The 17019-nt window shown below is 48.6% G+C and overlaps 1 protein-coding gene across 3 annotated transcripts; it reads right to left on the reverse strand.

The window, feature by feature from the left end:
• Positions 1–6262: 6262 nt before the first annotated feature.
• On the reverse strand, positions 6263–16949 carry LOC129715797 (tetratricopeptide repeat protein 24). Of its 3 annotated transcripts, none has more exons than XM_055665667.1 (7): positions 16816–16949; positions 14766–15515; positions 12071–12286; positions 10368–10496; positions 9129–9250; positions 7659–7778; positions 6263–6391 (listed from the first exon to the last, which is right to left on the reverse strand). In XM_055665667.1, the coding sequence occupies exons 2-7, from the start codon at positions 15493–15495 to the stop codon at positions 6284–6286; spliced, it is 1425 nt and encodes a 474-aa protein (XP_055521642.1). In that variant the 5' UTR covers positions 15496–15515; positions 16816–16949; the 3' UTR covers positions 6263–6283. The 3 variants fall into 3 exon arrangements, with proteins under 3 accessions (XP_055521642.1, XP_055521641.1, XP_055521643.1); XM_055665666.1 differs by having other exon boundaries at positions 6268–6394; XM_055665668.1 differs by lacking the exon at positions 12071–12286 and having other exon boundaries at positions 6268–6394.
• Positions 16950–17019: the final 70 nt, after the last annotated feature.

The raw sequence follows: 17019 nt of genomic DNA on the forward strand, positions 1-17019 counted from the left end.
AGTGGTCACCTGTGGACGACAGAAGGAATAGAGTTTACTTTCGATTACTTTACTGTCACGTGTAGAGTGAAAACAGTGAAAACCCGAAACCTGCATGTCTTTGGAGCGTGGGAGGAAACCGAAGATAGACTAGTCAAGTCAAGTCAAGTCAAGTCAAGTTTATTTGTCTATAGACAATAGGTGCAGGAGTAGAGGCCATTCGGCCCTTCGAGCCAGCACTGCCATTCAATGTGATCATGGCTGATCATCCCCAATCAGTACCCCGTTTCCTGCCTTCTCCCCATATCCCCTGACTCCACTATGTTGAATCTGTGGAATTCTCTGCCACAGAAGGTAGTTGACGCCAGTTCATTGGTTATATTTAAGAGGGAGTCAGATGTGGCCCTTGTGGCTAAAGGGATCAGGGGGTATGGAGAGAAGGCAGGTACAGGATACTGAGTTGGCTGATCAGCCATGATCACATTGAATGGCGAATGGTGCAAGCTCGAAGGGCCGAATGGCCTCTACTCCTGCACCTATTTTCTATGTTTCTATGTTTAAGACCCCTATCTAGTTCTCCCTTGAAAGTATCCAGAGAACGGGCCTCCACCGCCCTCTGAGGCAGAGAATTCCACAGAATTCCGTGTGAAAAAGATCTCGGAGAAAACCCACATAGGTCACGGGGAGAAGGTACAAACTCTGTACAGACAGTGCCCGTAGTCGGGATGGAACCTGTGTCTCCGGCGCTGCATTCGCTGCAAGGCAGCGATTCTACCGCTGCGCCTCCATGACCGATACTTACTTTTATCTGCTGTTTTCAACGTCCCGAGCTGCGGATTGTTCATATACGTCGGGTCTGGCTGCAGATACGTGTTGTTGAAGTTTCTGAGGATAACACAGAGGGAAGAGGTCATAGAACAGAGAGTCTTAGAGCACAGAGCCAGGCCATTCGGCCCAACTTGTCCATGCTGAGATATATTGAAGATAGGCACAAAGTGCTGGAGTAACTCAGCGGGACAGGCAGCGTCTCTGGAGAGAAGGAATGGGCGACGTTTTGGGTCGAGACCCTTCTTCAGACTGATGTCAGGTTGAGAGAGAGGTACAGCGATAAGGAAGTGTAAGGTGTGAAAACAGGCCAAAGGGGAGCAGAGAGGATCATTGGCGTCTCCCTACCCTCAGTACAAGAACTGTTCCAGAGCCGCTGTCTGAAAAAGGCTCTGAGAATAGCTAAGGACAAACTGCACCCCCTCCACACACACCTGGATCTCCTGCCATCAGGCAAGAGATACCGTAGCATCAAAGCCCGGACTACCAGACTGCTAAACAGCTTCCTGCCACAGGCTGTGAGACTGCTAAACACTCACTCCACCTGATTCTGTGGCTTTGCACTGACATTTTAATAACTCTGGCACTGGCCACTCCAATCAGCTGCCCTGGACATTTTAATGATTGGTTTTACTGTATTTTAATGTTGCTGTTTTACCTGCTTTTAACTATTTATACTGTTTCAAGATTCAAGTGAGTTTATTGTCATGTGTCCCTGTATAGGACAATGAAATTCTTGCTTTGCTTCAGCACAACAGAACATAGTAGGCATTGACTACAGAACAGATCAGTGTGTCCATATACCATAATATAAATATATACACACATGAATAAATAAACTGGTAAAGTGCAAATAACAGAAAATGGGTTATTAATAATCAGAGTTTTGTCCGAGCCAGGTTTAATAGCCTGATGGCTGTGGGGAAGTAGCTATTCCTGAACCTAGTTGTTGCAGTCTTCTGGCTCCTGTACCTTCTACCTGAAGGTAGCAGGGAGATGAGTGTGTGGCCAGGATGGTGTGGGTCTTTGATGATACTGCCAGCCTTTTTGAGGCAGCGACTGCGATAGATCCCATCGATGGAAGGAAGGTCAGAGCCGATGATGGACTGGGCAGTGTTTACTACTTTTTGTAGTCTTTTCCTCTCCAGGGCGCTCAAGTTGCCGAACCAAGCCACGATGCGACCGGCCAGCATGCTCTCTACTGTGCACCTGTAGAAGTTAGAGAGTCCTCCTTGACAATCCGACTCTCCGTAATCTTCTCAGGAAGTAGAGGCGCTGATGAGCTTTCTTGATAATTGCATTAGTGTTCTCGGACCAGGAAAGATCTTCAGAGATGTGCATCAGGGACTGGATTGTTTTTACTGTTATTTTGTGTGAAATGTTTTAAGTTTCATGTGCGATGCTCCGTGTATTCCCTGGGAAACGTCTTCTCATTTTGCACTGTACAGCTGTTGCTTTGCAAGATGACAATAAAGGTTGATTGATTGATTGAAGTGGGAAGGGGGATGGATGGAGAGAGAGGGAAAGCAAAGGTTGCTTGTATAGTCTCTCAGCTGGCTGGATTACCACGCAACAAAAAGTTTTTTCACTGTACCTCGGTACAAGTGAAAGTAGTGTAGTTTACCAAGGAACTGCAGATGTTGGTTTAAACCAAAGTTGGACACAAAAAGCTGGAGTAACTCAGCGGGACAGTCTGAAGAAGGGTCTCGACCTGAAACGTCACCCATTCCTTCTCTCCAGAGATGCTGCCTGTCCCCGCTGAGTTATTCCAGCACTTTGCTGGAGTAACTCTCAGTAGTTTAGTTTAAGGTAGACAAAAATGCTGGGGGAAACTCAGCGGGTGAGGCAGCGTCTACGGAGCGAAGGAAATAGGCGACGTTTCGGGTCGAGACTCTTCTTCAGTCTGAAGAACCCTTTTTCTCCAGCATTTTTGTCCACCTTCGATATTTCCAGCATATGCAGTACTTTCTCAAACAATAGTTTAGTTTAAGAAGGAACTGCAGATGCTGGAGAATCGAAGGTACACAAAAAAGCTGGAGAAACTCAGCGGGTGCAGCAGCATCTTAACTCAGCGGGTCACAGCTTAAGGATAAGGGGGAAATCCTTTAAAACCGAGATGAGAAGAACTTTTTTCACACAGAGAGTGGTGACGTTCTCTGGAACTCTCTGCCACAGAGGGTAGTTGAGGCCAGTTCATTGGCTATATTTAAGAGGGAGTTAGATGTGGCCCTTGTGGCTAAGGGGATCAGGGGGTATGGAGAGAAGGCAGGTACGGGATACTGAGTTGGATGATCAGCCATTCATATTGAATGGCGAATGGTGCAGGCTCGAAGGGCCGAATGGCCTACTCCTGCACCTAATTTCTATGTTTCTATGTTTCTATCTATGGAGCGAAGGAAATAGGCAACGTTTCGGGCCGAAACCCTTCTAATAGTTTAGTTTAGTTTAGAGGTACAGGCCCTTCGGCCCAGACATAGCTGTGGGGGTGAGCAGTGGAGTTGCTGGTGGGGGCGGGAAGCTGTTACCTGTTGGCCTGTGCTGGGCTGATCCAGCGACTCTCCTCCACCTCCTCCTCCTCCTCCTCACCCTGCCCGGGGCCCTCAGCCACGGCAGTCACGACTCCCTTCTCCGCATCTTCAGCCGTCCCTGTCTGCGGTAGACTCCTGCCGTTGCTCCCGGCTGCTGCACCACTCTCCATTCCCACTGGGTCTGGGAAGAGGAGACAGTTAGGGAAGTATTTTTTTAATTTTTTTAATTTTTTAATAATTTTATTTGTTAGAAGTAAAGTACATTACAATAATACAAGCCAAATATAACATTACATTTCTTGTACCACTTCATTTTTTAAGCTTTAAAAAGAGAAAATAGTAAAGAAAGTGAGAAAAAGTCATCGGTGTTAGTAACAGCTCGATTTGTTACTACCACCAAAGAAGTGTCACCAAACTTCTGAATTCTCTGGTTGAGGTGGAAGGAACCTGCTCCAAGACAGACAGACATGATGCTCACCGTTTGACCTGTATTTACAAAATGTTAAATGGTCAGCTCGACATAGACTACAAGACCTACACCAAACCCAAACCAATTAGGAGCAGACGAGGGCATTCGGTCCAATTTGTGATCCCAGCTACCAACACAGATGTGTACAGCAATTCGTTCTTCCCCCGCACAATGAAAGCATGGAATAATCTCCACCCAACTATAGTTACCCAACCAGATGCAACTACATTTAAAGTAGCTCTTTAGAACATAGAAACATAGAAATTAGGTGCAGGAGTAGGCCATTAGGCCCTTCGAGCCTGCACCATTCGCCATTCAATATGATCATGGCTGATCATCCAACTCAGTATCCCGTACCTGCCTTCTCTCCATACCCCCTGATCCCCTTAGCCACAAGGGCCACATCTAACTCCCTCTTAAATATAGCCAATGAACTGGCCTCAACTACCCTCTGTGGCAGAGAGTTCCAGAGATTCACCACTCTCTGTGTGAAAAAAGTTCTTCTCATCTCGGTTTTAAAGGATTTCCCCCTTATCCTTAAGCTGTGACCCCTTGTCCTGGACTTCCCTAACATCGGGAACAATCTTCCTGCATCTAGCCTGTCCAACCCCTTAAGAATTTTGTAAGTTTCTATAAGATCCCCTCTCAATCTCCTAAATTCTAGAGAGTATAAAGTCAAGTGAAAGTCCTGACATCCCAGGAAGTCTTTCTTCTCCCTCTAAGACAGTCCCTGACAGTCATCCCAGGAATCCCAGTCTGGTTCTTTCTTCCCAATAACCCTTTCTGGCTTAAGCCCTCCTTTCACCACCTCCACAGTTTAAATTCCAGTTGGAATATTTTGGAGGACCAAGAACCAAGAACCAAGGTCACAGGGAGAATGTACAAACCTAAGATCCTATAGGATCTATGGTACAAACTCCGTACAGACAGCACCCGTGGTCAGGATGGATCCCGGGTCTCTGGCGCCGTGAGACAGCAGCTCTACCCGCTGCGATATCGATCTGTATTCCACTCAACAACTACAACACCAAGGGGAGTAATTCCACCGTCCTTACCGCTGCTCGTAGGTTTGTTGCCGAGCGCCGGGCCTGTTTCTGCGGCGGGAGGGTCTGCCCGGTGCCATCGGCCGTTCCTCATCTGCCCTCCCGTCTCGGGGCAGCCAACGCGGTCCCCGGGCTCTTGATCCACCTCTGCTGGCCTGCATGGGGCAATGGGAGAAAGAGAGAGAGAGAGGGTCGGATGCAAACCCCTCGACAACTTAAAATTCCAGAAGATAGAGACACAAAAAGCTGGAGTAACTCAGCGGGACAGGCAGCATCTCTGGAGAGAAGGAATGGGTGACGTTACAAGAAGTCTGTAATCGTCAGACTGAAGAAGGGTCTCGACCCAAAACGTTCCCCATTACATCTCTCCAGAGATATTGCCTGTCCTGCTGAGTTACTCCAGCAATTTATGTCTATAGAAACATAGAAAATAGAACCCATTCTAAATCCCTCTAAACCACTCTAAATCACCTTTAAATCCCCGTAACCCACAGAAAAACCCTCTAAACCCGTCTAACCCCTGCTTAGCCCCTCTGATTCCTTCAAAACATAGAAAATAGGTGCAGGAGTAGAGGCCATTCGGCCCTTCGAGCCTGCACCATTCGCCATTCAATATGATCATGGCTGATCATCCAACTCAGTATCCTGTACCTGCCTTCTCTCCATACCCCCTGAACCCTTTAGCCACAAGGGCCACATCTAACTCCCTCTTAAATATAGCCAATGAACTGTGTGGCCTCAATTACCTTCTGTGGCAGAGAATTCCACAGATTCACCACTCTCTGTGTGATTTTTTTTTATTATTTAAGAAGGAGTTAGATGTGGCCCTTGTGGCTAAAGGGATCAGGGGGGTATCGAGAGAAGGCAGGGATGGGATACTGAGTTGGATGATCAGCCATGATCATATTGAATGGCGAATGGTGCAGGTTTAAGGGCCGAATGGACTCTACTCCTGCACCTATTTTCTATGTTTCTATAACCATTATAAACCATGGATAAACAATTACAGTTACGGAAAACAGGCCATCTCGACCCTTCTAGTCCGTGCCGAACTTACATAATCTCCCCTAGTCCCATACTACCTGCGCTCAGACCATGCCCCTGGGTCACGGCCATGGTCCCTTCAACCATCCATATAACTATCCAATTTCTTTTTAAATGATAAAAACGAACCTGCCTCCACCACTTCCACTGGAAGCTCATTCCACACCGCTACCACTCTCTGAGTAAAGACGTTCCCCCTCATGTTACCCCTAAACTTCAGTCCCTTAATTCTCATGTCATGTCCCCTTGTTTGAATCTTCCCTACTCTCAGTGGGAAAAGCTTTTCCACGTCAACTCTGTATGTTTGTATTGTAAATATTATTCTTGTAAATAATGGATTTAAATGATTTGTGGTTATGAAAGAGTAACGGCCGGGTCGACACTCAGCCTCCCACTTACTGTACGTGCTGCCTGCGCTGTGACTGCTGCCCTTTCCCCTGCCCCTGGGTCACGGCCACTGGTCCACACAACGGGTTCGTACGTGGAAAGTTCCCTGGTAGATACTTCTGTGGAGAGCACATTGTTAGACCGATACAGGTAGTGTTGCCAGCTGTCCCGTATTAGCCGGGACATCCCGTATATTGGGCTACATCGGTTTGTCCCGTACGGGACCGCCCTTGTCCCGTATTTCAAGACCGCTGCTACTCGGGTCGAGGGGACTGTTGGGTCAGACCCCGCCTCACCCGTCCCGACGTAGTAGTGCAGCCCATGGAGTGCAGCAGCAGCAACTCGCCCGTGGCCCCGTCGGTCACTCGGCAACCCGGCCAGCTGTCAGTCCGACATTCGGACCCTAGCTGACCGCTGACACCACCGCCCACCCCCCTCCTTCTCACGGCTGATCATCAACGGCTGAGTTGGACGGGGCGCCGGACTGTGCGGGCCAAAACTCCTCAGCTGGCCCCGCCGGCTGGGCTTTGTGTGCAGTCCAGCACCTGTGAAAAAGCTACTTTTCTTAACTACTAAACCAGGTTCGCTTCTTAATAAACAGACACCACAAACTGTTTGGTCGACCAGTTCAAAACTTTACTTAACATCGGCCAATGGAAGGGAGCGAGAATTCCAGTCAAGTGACCAATGCAGACACTTGACCGTCCTCCGTCCACCTTCGCTGAACAACAGAATTACATTGCCTTAAGTAGGGTTTTTTTGTCCCCTTAGCACATTCCACAGACATGGTCAGAGGTACAGGAAAAGGTTTCCACAGAATGCATCACATCAAAGGCCTTTTGTTTACATGGTACAAGATATACTAAAAACATTGGCCATTTGCTTTAGGTCATTTTATCTCCAAAGAGATCACCCTAGCTTTTTCGCTGCTTCCTCTCTGTCACTTGGTCCCTCATAAACATAGGACACTTGGTTTACGGCATCTTACATCAAAGAGATCTCTCTAGCTTCTCCTCTCTGCTTGTCACTTGGGAGACAATGTTATAGGATTTATTATCTCACACACACCGCAACCTGAGGAAAGCCTAATTTGACACTAAATATAAGCTGTAAGCTAGCCCAGAAACCAATTTAATATCTTCTTATATTTTTAACTAAAATTCGGCTTCATCACGTGGGCCAACTCGTCATTCACGTCCGAGTCGGTCAACAAATTGCCGTGGGGGGGGAAATCTGTTGGGTATTTTGACCTTTTATCTCTCATTTGGGAGTGAGAACGTTGGCGACTCTCGTTACAGGTACGTGTTGGAAGGGACTGCACAGGAAGCTGCACGGCAAGGTGGGATGTGCGGATGAGCAGTAACGACTGGATTAACTACTCACCAAAGGCATGGCGGGAAGGATGCCCCCAGCATGGGGCAAAACACTGTTCAGAGACAGTTTATACTGGATGGCGTCTGCCAACTTGTTCACAATCCTCTCTTGTGCCGAGCTGGTAGATTCCTGGTGGGGAAAAGCCACAAAAGGGAACCAATGTTAATATACCCCGACATCCCCTCTCTTATAAGGGATAGTAGAATTAGGCCTTTCAGCCCATCAAGTCTATAGACAATAGACAATAGACGCGGGAGTAGAGGCCATTTGGCCCTTCGAGCCAGCACCAGCACCGCCATTCAATGTGATCATGGCTGATCATCCCCAATCAGTACCCCGTTCCTGCCTTCTCCCCATATCCCCAGACTCCGCTATTTTTAAGAGCCCTATCTAGCTCTCTCTTGAAAGTGGCCAGAGAACCTGCCTCCTGGATATTTTTAAAGCAGAGATAGATAGATTCTTGATTAGTTCGGGTGTCAGGGGTTATGGGGAGAAGGCAGGAGAACAGGGTTGGGAGGGAGAGATAGATCAGCCATGATAGAATGGCGGAGTGGACTTGATGGGGCCCCCCAATGGTCTAATTCTATTCCTATCACTTGTGACCTTCTGATTACAATCAATACATTTACAGTGTATAGGTTCACTGGTCATAAAGGCATAGTGTAAGTAATAGGAGTAGACTTAGGCCATTCGGCCCATCAAGTCAACTTCCTGTCATAAGATGAAAGATTGGGCTTGTATTCACTGGAATTTGGAAGGATGAGGGGGGGATCTTATAGAAACATATAACATTATAAAAGGACTGGACAAGCTAGATGCAGGAAAAATGTTCCCAATGTTGGGCGAGTCCAGAACCAGGGGCCACACACACACTAAGAATAAAGGGGAGGCCATTTAAGACTGAGGTGAGAAAAAAACTTTTACACCCAGAGAGTTGTGAATTTGTGGAATTCCTTGCCACAGAAGGTAGTTGAGGCCACACAGTTCATTGGCTATATTTAAGAGGGAGTTAGATGTGGCCCTTGTGGCTAAAGGGATCAGGGGATATGGAGAGAAGGCAGGTACAGGATACTGAGTTGGATGATCAGCCATGATCATATTGAATGGCGAATGGTGCAGGCTCAAAGGGCCGAATGGCCTCTACTCCTGCACCTATTGTCTATGTTTCTATGTTTCTAGGAGCTGGCGGAACCAAGGGATATGGGGAGAAGGCAGGCACGGGTTACTGATTGTGGTTGATCAGCCTCGAAGGGCCAAATGGCCTCCTCCTGCAACTATTTTCTATGTTTCTATGTATATGTATACGTAAGGTACACAGAAAGTGCTGGAGAAACTCAGCGGGTGCAACAGCAACTATGGAGCGAAGGAAATAGGCAACGTTTTGGGCCAAAACCCTTCTTCAGACCTATGTATATCTATATATATATATATGTATACCTATCTGTATACATGTGTATGTGTATACCTATGTGGAGGTACCTGTGACTTGGCCAGAGCAGCAAGAGCCAGCTTGTAGTAAAGTGTGGCCTTCTCAGGGTCTCCCAGACGGAACCTGGCAGCTCCCAAGCCTTCGCAAGCCTGCCACTGTCCGTGAAAATCATCTACACTTGGAACAAGAGGGAAGAGAGAACCAGTCAATGGATTAGAAGATGAACAAGGGTCACCTATCCCGACCCGAAAAATCGTTCATTCCTTCGCTCCATAGATGCTGCCTCACCCGCTGAGTTGCTCCAGCATTTGTGTCTACCCTATGCAGGACAAATGAAAAAAATGAAATGAAAAATGAAATGATTCAATTTATTGTCATTGTCAGTGTACAGTACAGAGACAACGAAATGCATTTTTAGCATCTCCCTTGAAAGGGAGACACAGGGCGTTGCGGTGTGCCCGCGCCTGCCGCCGTAACATTCAATGTCCCCCATGTTGGGGTGGGAGTACAGAACCAGGGGTCACAGTTTAAGAATAAAGGGTAGAGACCATTTAAGACTGAGATGAGGAAAACCGTTCAGACAGTGAAAATCAACAGAACGACAGTGAAACACAAGGGCCACATCTAACTCCTTCTTAAATAATAAACATTTTTCACCCAGAGAGTTGTGAATCTGTGGAATTCTCTGCCACAGAAGGCAGTGGCGGCCAATTCACTGGATGTTTTCAAGAGAGAGTTAGATTTAGCTCTTGGGGCTAACGGAATCAAGGGATGCGGGGAGAAAGCAGGAATGGGGTACTGATTTTGGATGATCAGCCATGACCATATTGAATGGCAGTGCTGGCTCGAAAGGAGAGAATGGCCTATTCCTGCACCTATTTTCTATGTTTCTAAGTTTCCCCTTCACCAGAGATCTAGTTTAGTTTAGAGATACAGCGCAGAAACAGGCCCTTTCGACTGACCGAGTCCACACCGACCAGCGATCCCCGCACACAAACACTATCATACACACCCCACTAGGGACAATTTACAAGCTTTATAGCCTAGGCCTACTGTTGTCTATGTTTCTATGTATTTTAAACCTGCATCTGCGGTTCCTTGTATCCAGCCACCCTCTTACATTGATTCCCCCCTCTCATTTTATTCTCCTCCACACATCACCAAGTGGGACAGGCCGTCTGCTCCTGTCGTTCCAATGCCTTAACGCCTGCCCTCCAATGCTCCCTCCTCCCCCGCAGCATCAGCAGCAGCAGCAGCAGCAGCAGCAGTAAGCCCGCTCCCTGCCTCACCGGTGTCTTTGAAAGCCTGCAGCGCATGCAGGTAGCCCTCTGCCGCCTCCTCATGGTCACCCAGCTGACTGCAAGCATAGGCCAGGTTGCAGAAACACTGGCCCTGGGCGTTCCTGTTTCCAAGGGAACCTGTGGAGAGACGAGAGACATCCCGTTACAGTAGAGACATGAGATACAGGGCGGAAACAAGCCCCTTCGGCCCCTCTATTCTCCCCTTCACCTGCGTGGGTTTTCTCTTGGATCTCCGGCTGTTTCCCACACCTCATGGACGTACATGTTCTTGATTAGTACGGGTGTCGGGGGTTGTGGGGAGAAGGCAAGAGACTGGGGTTTGGAGGGAGAGATAGATCAGCAATGATGGAATAGCGGAGTAGACTCGATGGGCCGAATGGCCTAATTCTGCTCCTATCGCTAGAGTTTCTAGACTCTCTAGAATTTAGGAGATTGAGGGGGGATCTTATAGAAACTTACAAAATTCTTAAGGGGTTGGACAGGCTAGATGCAGGAAGATTGTTCCCGATGTTGGGGAAGTCCAGGACAAGGGGTCACAGCTTAAGGATAAGGGGGAAATCCTTTAAAACCGAGATGAGGAGAACTTTTTTCACACAGAGAGTGGTGAATCTCTGGAACTCTCTGCCACAGAGGGTAGTTGAGGCCAGTTCATTGGCTATATTTAAGAGGGAGTTAGATGTGGCCCTTGTGGCCAAGGGGATCAGAGGGTCTGGAGAGAAGGCAGGTACGGGATACTGAGTTGATGATCAGCCATGATCGTATTGAATGGCGGTGCAGGCTCGAAGGGCCGAATGGCCTACTCCTGCACCTAATTTCTATGTTTCTATGTTTCTATCACTTATGAGCTTAATTTAGGGAAACAGGCTCTTCAGCCCACTGAGTCCACACTAAACAGCGATCACCCCATGCACTAAAAACAGGTTAGGGTTAGGGTCAGGGTTAGAGAAGGTCATTTTAAAGACCTCTATCAAGTCCCCCCTTAACCTTCTGCGCTCCAAAGAATAAAGACCTAACTTGTTCAACCTTTCTCTGTAACTTAGTTGTTGAAACCCAGGCAACATTCTAGTAAATCTCCTCTGTACTCTCTCTATTTTGTTGACATCCTTCCTATAATTAGGCGACCAAAATTGTACAAAATACTCCAGAATTGGCCTCACCAATGCCTTGTACAATTTTAACATTACATCCCAACTTCTATACTCAATGCTCTGATTTATAAAGGCCAGCAAGATCATCCAACTCAGTATCCTGTCCCTGCCTTCTCTCCATACCCCCTGATCCTTTTAGCCACAAGGGCCACATCTAACTCCCTCTTAAATATAGCCAACGAACTGTGTGGCCTCAGCTACCTTCTGTGGCAGAGAATTCCACAGATTCACCACTCTCTGTGTGGGAAAAAAAATGTTTTTCTCATCTCGGTCCTAAAAGATTTCCCCCTTATTCTTAAACTGTGTGTGTGTGTGACCCCTTGTCCTGGATTTCCCCAACATCGGGAACAATCTTCCTGCAAATAAAACTTACTTACTTACTTATAAAAGTGTGAAATGACCACTTGACTCTTGACCCCCCCCCCGTCACCACCCAGGACCAGAGTACGCGGTGGTGGTGGGCTTCATGGACCGAGCTCCCTGTTCAGCTGCCCGGGGGTCGGGGGGTCAGGGGTCGGGGGGTCGGGGGTCGGGGTTCCTCACCGTGCAGGGCAGCGGCCCTCTGGTGGAAGGTCAGTGCCCTGCTGAAGTCCCCGGTCGTGTTGTAGACGGCGCCGAGATTCTGCAGGATGACGGCCTCTTTCCTCCGCTCGCTGCAATCTCGCCTGCAGTAGGGCAGCGCCTGCTCGAAGCACTCGGCTGCCAGCGAGAAGATCTTCAGCTGCGAGTAGCTCAGCCCTATGTCGTTGTAGAGTTTCCCTTGAAGCAGCAAGAGCAGCAACGTGAAAACAGGCTCCTAGGCTTAGTTTATAGCACCATGTTCATAAGTGCTAGGAGCAGAATTAGGCCATTTGGCCCATCAAGTCTACTCCGCCATTCAATCACAGTTGATCCATCTTGGTGGCCGATTAGGAAAAGGGGAGATGCAACGAGACCTGGGTGTTATGGTGGACCAGTCATTGAAAGTAGGCAGGTACACAAAAATGCTGGAGAAACTCAGCGGGTATTGCAGCATCTATGGAGCGAAGGAAATAGGCGACGTTTCGGGCCAAAACCCTTCTTCAGGCTGATGGGGGGTGGGGGGGAAGTAGGCATGCAGGTGCAGCAGGCAGTGAAGAAAGTCAATGGTATGTTAGCATTCATAGCAAAAGGATTTGAGTATAGGAGCAGGGAGGTTCTACTGCAGTTGTACAGGGTCTTGGTGAGACCACACCTGGAGTATTGCGTACAGTTTTGGTCTCCTAATCTGAGGAAAGACATTCTTGCCATAGAGGGAGTACAGAGAAGGTTCACCAGACTGATTCCTGGGATGGCAGGACTTTCATATGAAGAAAGACTGGATAGACTCGGCTTGTACTCGCTAGAATTTAGAAGATTGAGGGGGGATCTTATAGAAACTTACAAAATTCTTAAGGGGTTGGACAGGCTAGATGCAGGAAGATTGTTCCCGATGTTGGGGAAGTCCAGAACAAGGGGTCACAGTTTAAGGATAGGGGGGAAATCGTTTAGGACCGAGATGAGGAAAACATTTTTCACACAGAGAGTGGCGAATCTGTGGAATTCTCTGCCACAGAAGGTAGTTGAGGCCACACAGTTCATTGGCTATATTTAAGAGGGAGTTAGATGTGGCCCTTGTGGCTGAAGGGATGAGGGGGTATGGAGAGAAGGCAGGGATGGGATACTGAGTTGGATGATCAGCCATGATCATATTGAATGGCGGTGCAGTCTCGAAGGGCCGAATGGCCTCTACTCCTGCACCTATTTTCTATGTTTCTATGTTTCCCTCTCAACCACATTCTCCCGCCTTCTCCCCGTAACCCCTGACACCCGTACCAATCAAAATTTAGTTTAGAGAGACATTATGAACAAAGGAGGAGGACTGACTGAACTTTATTGCTTTCCATCACAGTGAAGCATACTGTGGTGGATGTTTATGTTCAATTCTATTGTGTGTTGTGTTCTTTTTAATTGTATGGCTGCATGGTAACTCATTTCACTGCCCCCTTAATTGGTGAATGTGACAAATAAATGTGACCCTTGAACCTATAGACACAGACGCTTCTGCCCAGCTGGTCCACGCCGACCAAGGATTCCCCCACCCTAGTCGTCGTTCTAGTTGCACTGTCGTTCTTTTGATTTTCACTGTCTATATACCGTGTTATCATCTAACCCACAGCTAACAACGTCCTTGATCATTGTAACATTTTTACATATCTTTCATTTGTTGTCCCTGTTCCCAAAACGGCGAGGATTACTTGTCTTAATGACTACAGGCCTGACCTCTGTAGTCATGAAGACACTCGAAAGGCTTGTTCTGGCCAAGCTGAAAGATATCACGATCCCCCTGCTAGACCCTCTGCAGTTTGCATATCGGGCCAATAGATCTGTGGACGATGCAGTCAATCTGGGCCTGCACTTCATCCTCCAGCACCTAGACCGCCAGGGGACCTATGCGAGGATCCTGTGTGTTGGTTTTAGCTCTGCATTCAACACCATTGTGCCAGAGCTACTACACTCCAAACTTTCCGAGTTGGAGACATACACACACACACACAGAAGGCACATAGACAGACAGACACACACCCACACACAGAAGGCACATAGACAGACAGACACACACCCACACCCACACACAGACAGACATACACACACACACACAGAAGGCACATAGACAGACACACACCCACACACAGAAGGCACATAGACAGACACACACCCACACACAGACATAGACACACACACACAGAACACACACACACACACACACACAGAAGGCACATAGACAGACACACACACACACACACACACACATAGACACACACACACACACACACACATAGAAGGCACATAGACAGACACACACACAGGTACACACATACACACACAGAAGACACACACACAGACACACACACACACACACACACACAGAAGGCACATAGACAGACACACACACACACACAGACATAGAAGGCACATAGACAGACACACACACACACACACACACACACACACAGACAGACACACACACAGACACACACACAGACACACACACACACATAGACAGACACACACACACACACACATATATACATATAGACAGACACACACACACACACACACACACACATAGAAGGCACACACACAGACAGACACACACACACACACACACACACAGAAGGCACATAGACAGACAGACACAGACACACCCACACCCACATGGGAGTGGTGAATGACTCACCGAGCAGGGCCTTGTTCTGGATGTTGCCACAGACGGTACGGCATTCGTTCAACACCTCTGTGATCTGGGTGGCGGTGAAGTGCCGGCACTGGAGCATGTGTCCGGCTGCTTCGTTCAGGGCGACGGCAGCCATGTCGGGCCCGCCGCCTTGGCGGTAGAGGCGTCCGGCCCTGAGGAAGCAGCGGGCAGCCTGGGCCTCATGGCCGGCCCGTGCCCGGCAACTGGCCAGCTTCATGCAGGTGTCCGCCTCGCCCTGCGGCTGGCGGGTCCGGTAGTGGGCCAGGGCTTGCTCGTAATGCTCGGCGGCGCTCTCCAGGTCCCCCAGCTCTTCCTGGGCGATGCCCAAGTTAAAGTACAGGTCGCCCTGCCTCTCGTCGCCCTCGGCCGGCTGGGACCTCAGCAGGAAGTCCAGGCCTTTGGCGGGCCTGCCCGAGGCCACGTAGGCTGCCCCCAGGTTGAAGGCGCATGCTCTCTGCACGCTCTGCTCCCCAACGTCCAGCGACATCAGGAAGGCCTTCTTGAAGGAGGCCAGCGCCTCTTCGGGATGCTCCTGGGCCAAAGCCAGGCTGCCGGCCTTGGTGAGGCCCTCAATCTCGGCCTGGGCCTCCTGGCGCTCCTCATCGCCCTGGCTGGTGCTCGGCTGCCTCTTTCTCTTTTTCTTCTTCTTCATTGTCGTCATCACCTTGCCTTCGGGGCTGGCACATGGGGCAGGCTCCAGGTCGGAGGCCATGGTCCCTGGCTCTGCTCCTGCTGAGAGTGAACGGCACGAAAAGGAGTAGGTGTGTTTCGGGTCATAGAAACATGGAAAAAAATAGGTTCAGGAGTAGGCCCTTCGAGCCAGCACCTCCATTCAATATGATCATATGATCATCCAACTCAGTATCCCATATCTGCCTTCTCTCCATACCCCCTGATCCCTTTAGCCACAAGGGCCACATCTAACTCCCTCTTAAATATAGCCAATGAACTGGCCTCAACTACCTTCTGTGGCAGAGAATTTCACAGATTCACCACTCTCTGTGTGTGAAAAAAAATGTTTTTTTTTCTCATCTCAGTCCTAAAAGGTTTCCCCCTTATCCTTAAACTGTGACCCCTTGTTCTGGACTTCCCCAACATCTGGAATAATCTTCCTGCATCTAACCTGTCCAACCCCTTAAGAATGTTGTACGTTTCTATAAGATCCCCCCTCAATCTTCTAAATTCCAGCTAGCGAGTAGTCTTTCTTCATATGAAAGCCGAGAATCAGTCTGGCGAATATCTCAGTCTTTCTACATATCCCAAAGTCCTGACGCCCCCAGGGGGGCAATCATTTTTGGGGGAATGACTTCTCTGGGTATCTCTCTCTTCTATGGCAAGAATGTCAAGGAGCTTTTGCTAAGTTTACCCTTATAATATTTCCTCAGATGTTGTGCCAAAAAAAGGTTGGGTGCTCTATGGCAAGAATGTCTTTCCTCAGATGTGTTGTGTCTATATTGGGTTTAAACCAGCATCTGCAGTTCCTTCCTACACATTTCGTCGAGCATGCAGGTGCCTTTGCATTGTCTCACCAAGACCCTGTACAACTGCAGTAGAACCTCCCTGCTCCTACACTCAAATCCTTTTGCTATGAATGCTAACATACCATTGGCTTTCTTCACTGCCTGTCTGCTGCACCTGCATGCCTACTTTCAATGACTGGTGCACCATGACACCCAGGTACAACTGCAGTAGAACCTCCCTGCTCCTACACTCAAATCCTTTTGCTATGAATGCTAACATACCATTGGCTTTCTTCACTGCCTGTCTGCTGCACCTGCATGCCTACTTTCAATGACTGGTGTACCATGACACCCAGGTCTCGTTGCATCTCACCTTTTCCAAATCGGCCACCATTTAGATAATATGATAATTTGCATTGAAGAAGGGTCTCGACCCCAAACATTACCCATTCCTTCTCTCCAGAGAAGTGCATGGGGATGTACCAGGCGCTTCACAAATGCAGCTCAGTAATTATTTTCAGCACCCTCAGCTCTGAAATGCAACTTTCCACCACTATTCAACCCTGCCTTACCTCGGGATTCAGCAGTCCTGTGTTAGTTGTCTTGCTCCTGGAGATACAAGTGTGATCAGGGTGCCTGGAGATGGCTGCAAGGTGTCCCCTTGCTAACTGACCCTGTTTGGTTCCATCGTTGCCATGGCAGCCAAACCCCGCCCCCCCTAACGGCCGACGATTGGTCAAAGCCCCACGCCCACTCCATGACTGACGTCGATGCCA

The sequence above is a fragment of the Leucoraja erinacea genome, unplaced genomic scaffold (assembly GCF_028641065.1).
Source record: "Leucoraja erinacea ecotype New England unplaced genomic scaffold, Leri_hhj_1 Leri_140S, whole genome shotgun sequence".
Classification (NCBI taxonomy): domain Eukaryota; kingdom Metazoa; phylum Chordata; class Chondrichthyes; order Rajiformes; family Rajidae; genus Leucoraja; species Leucoraja erinaceus.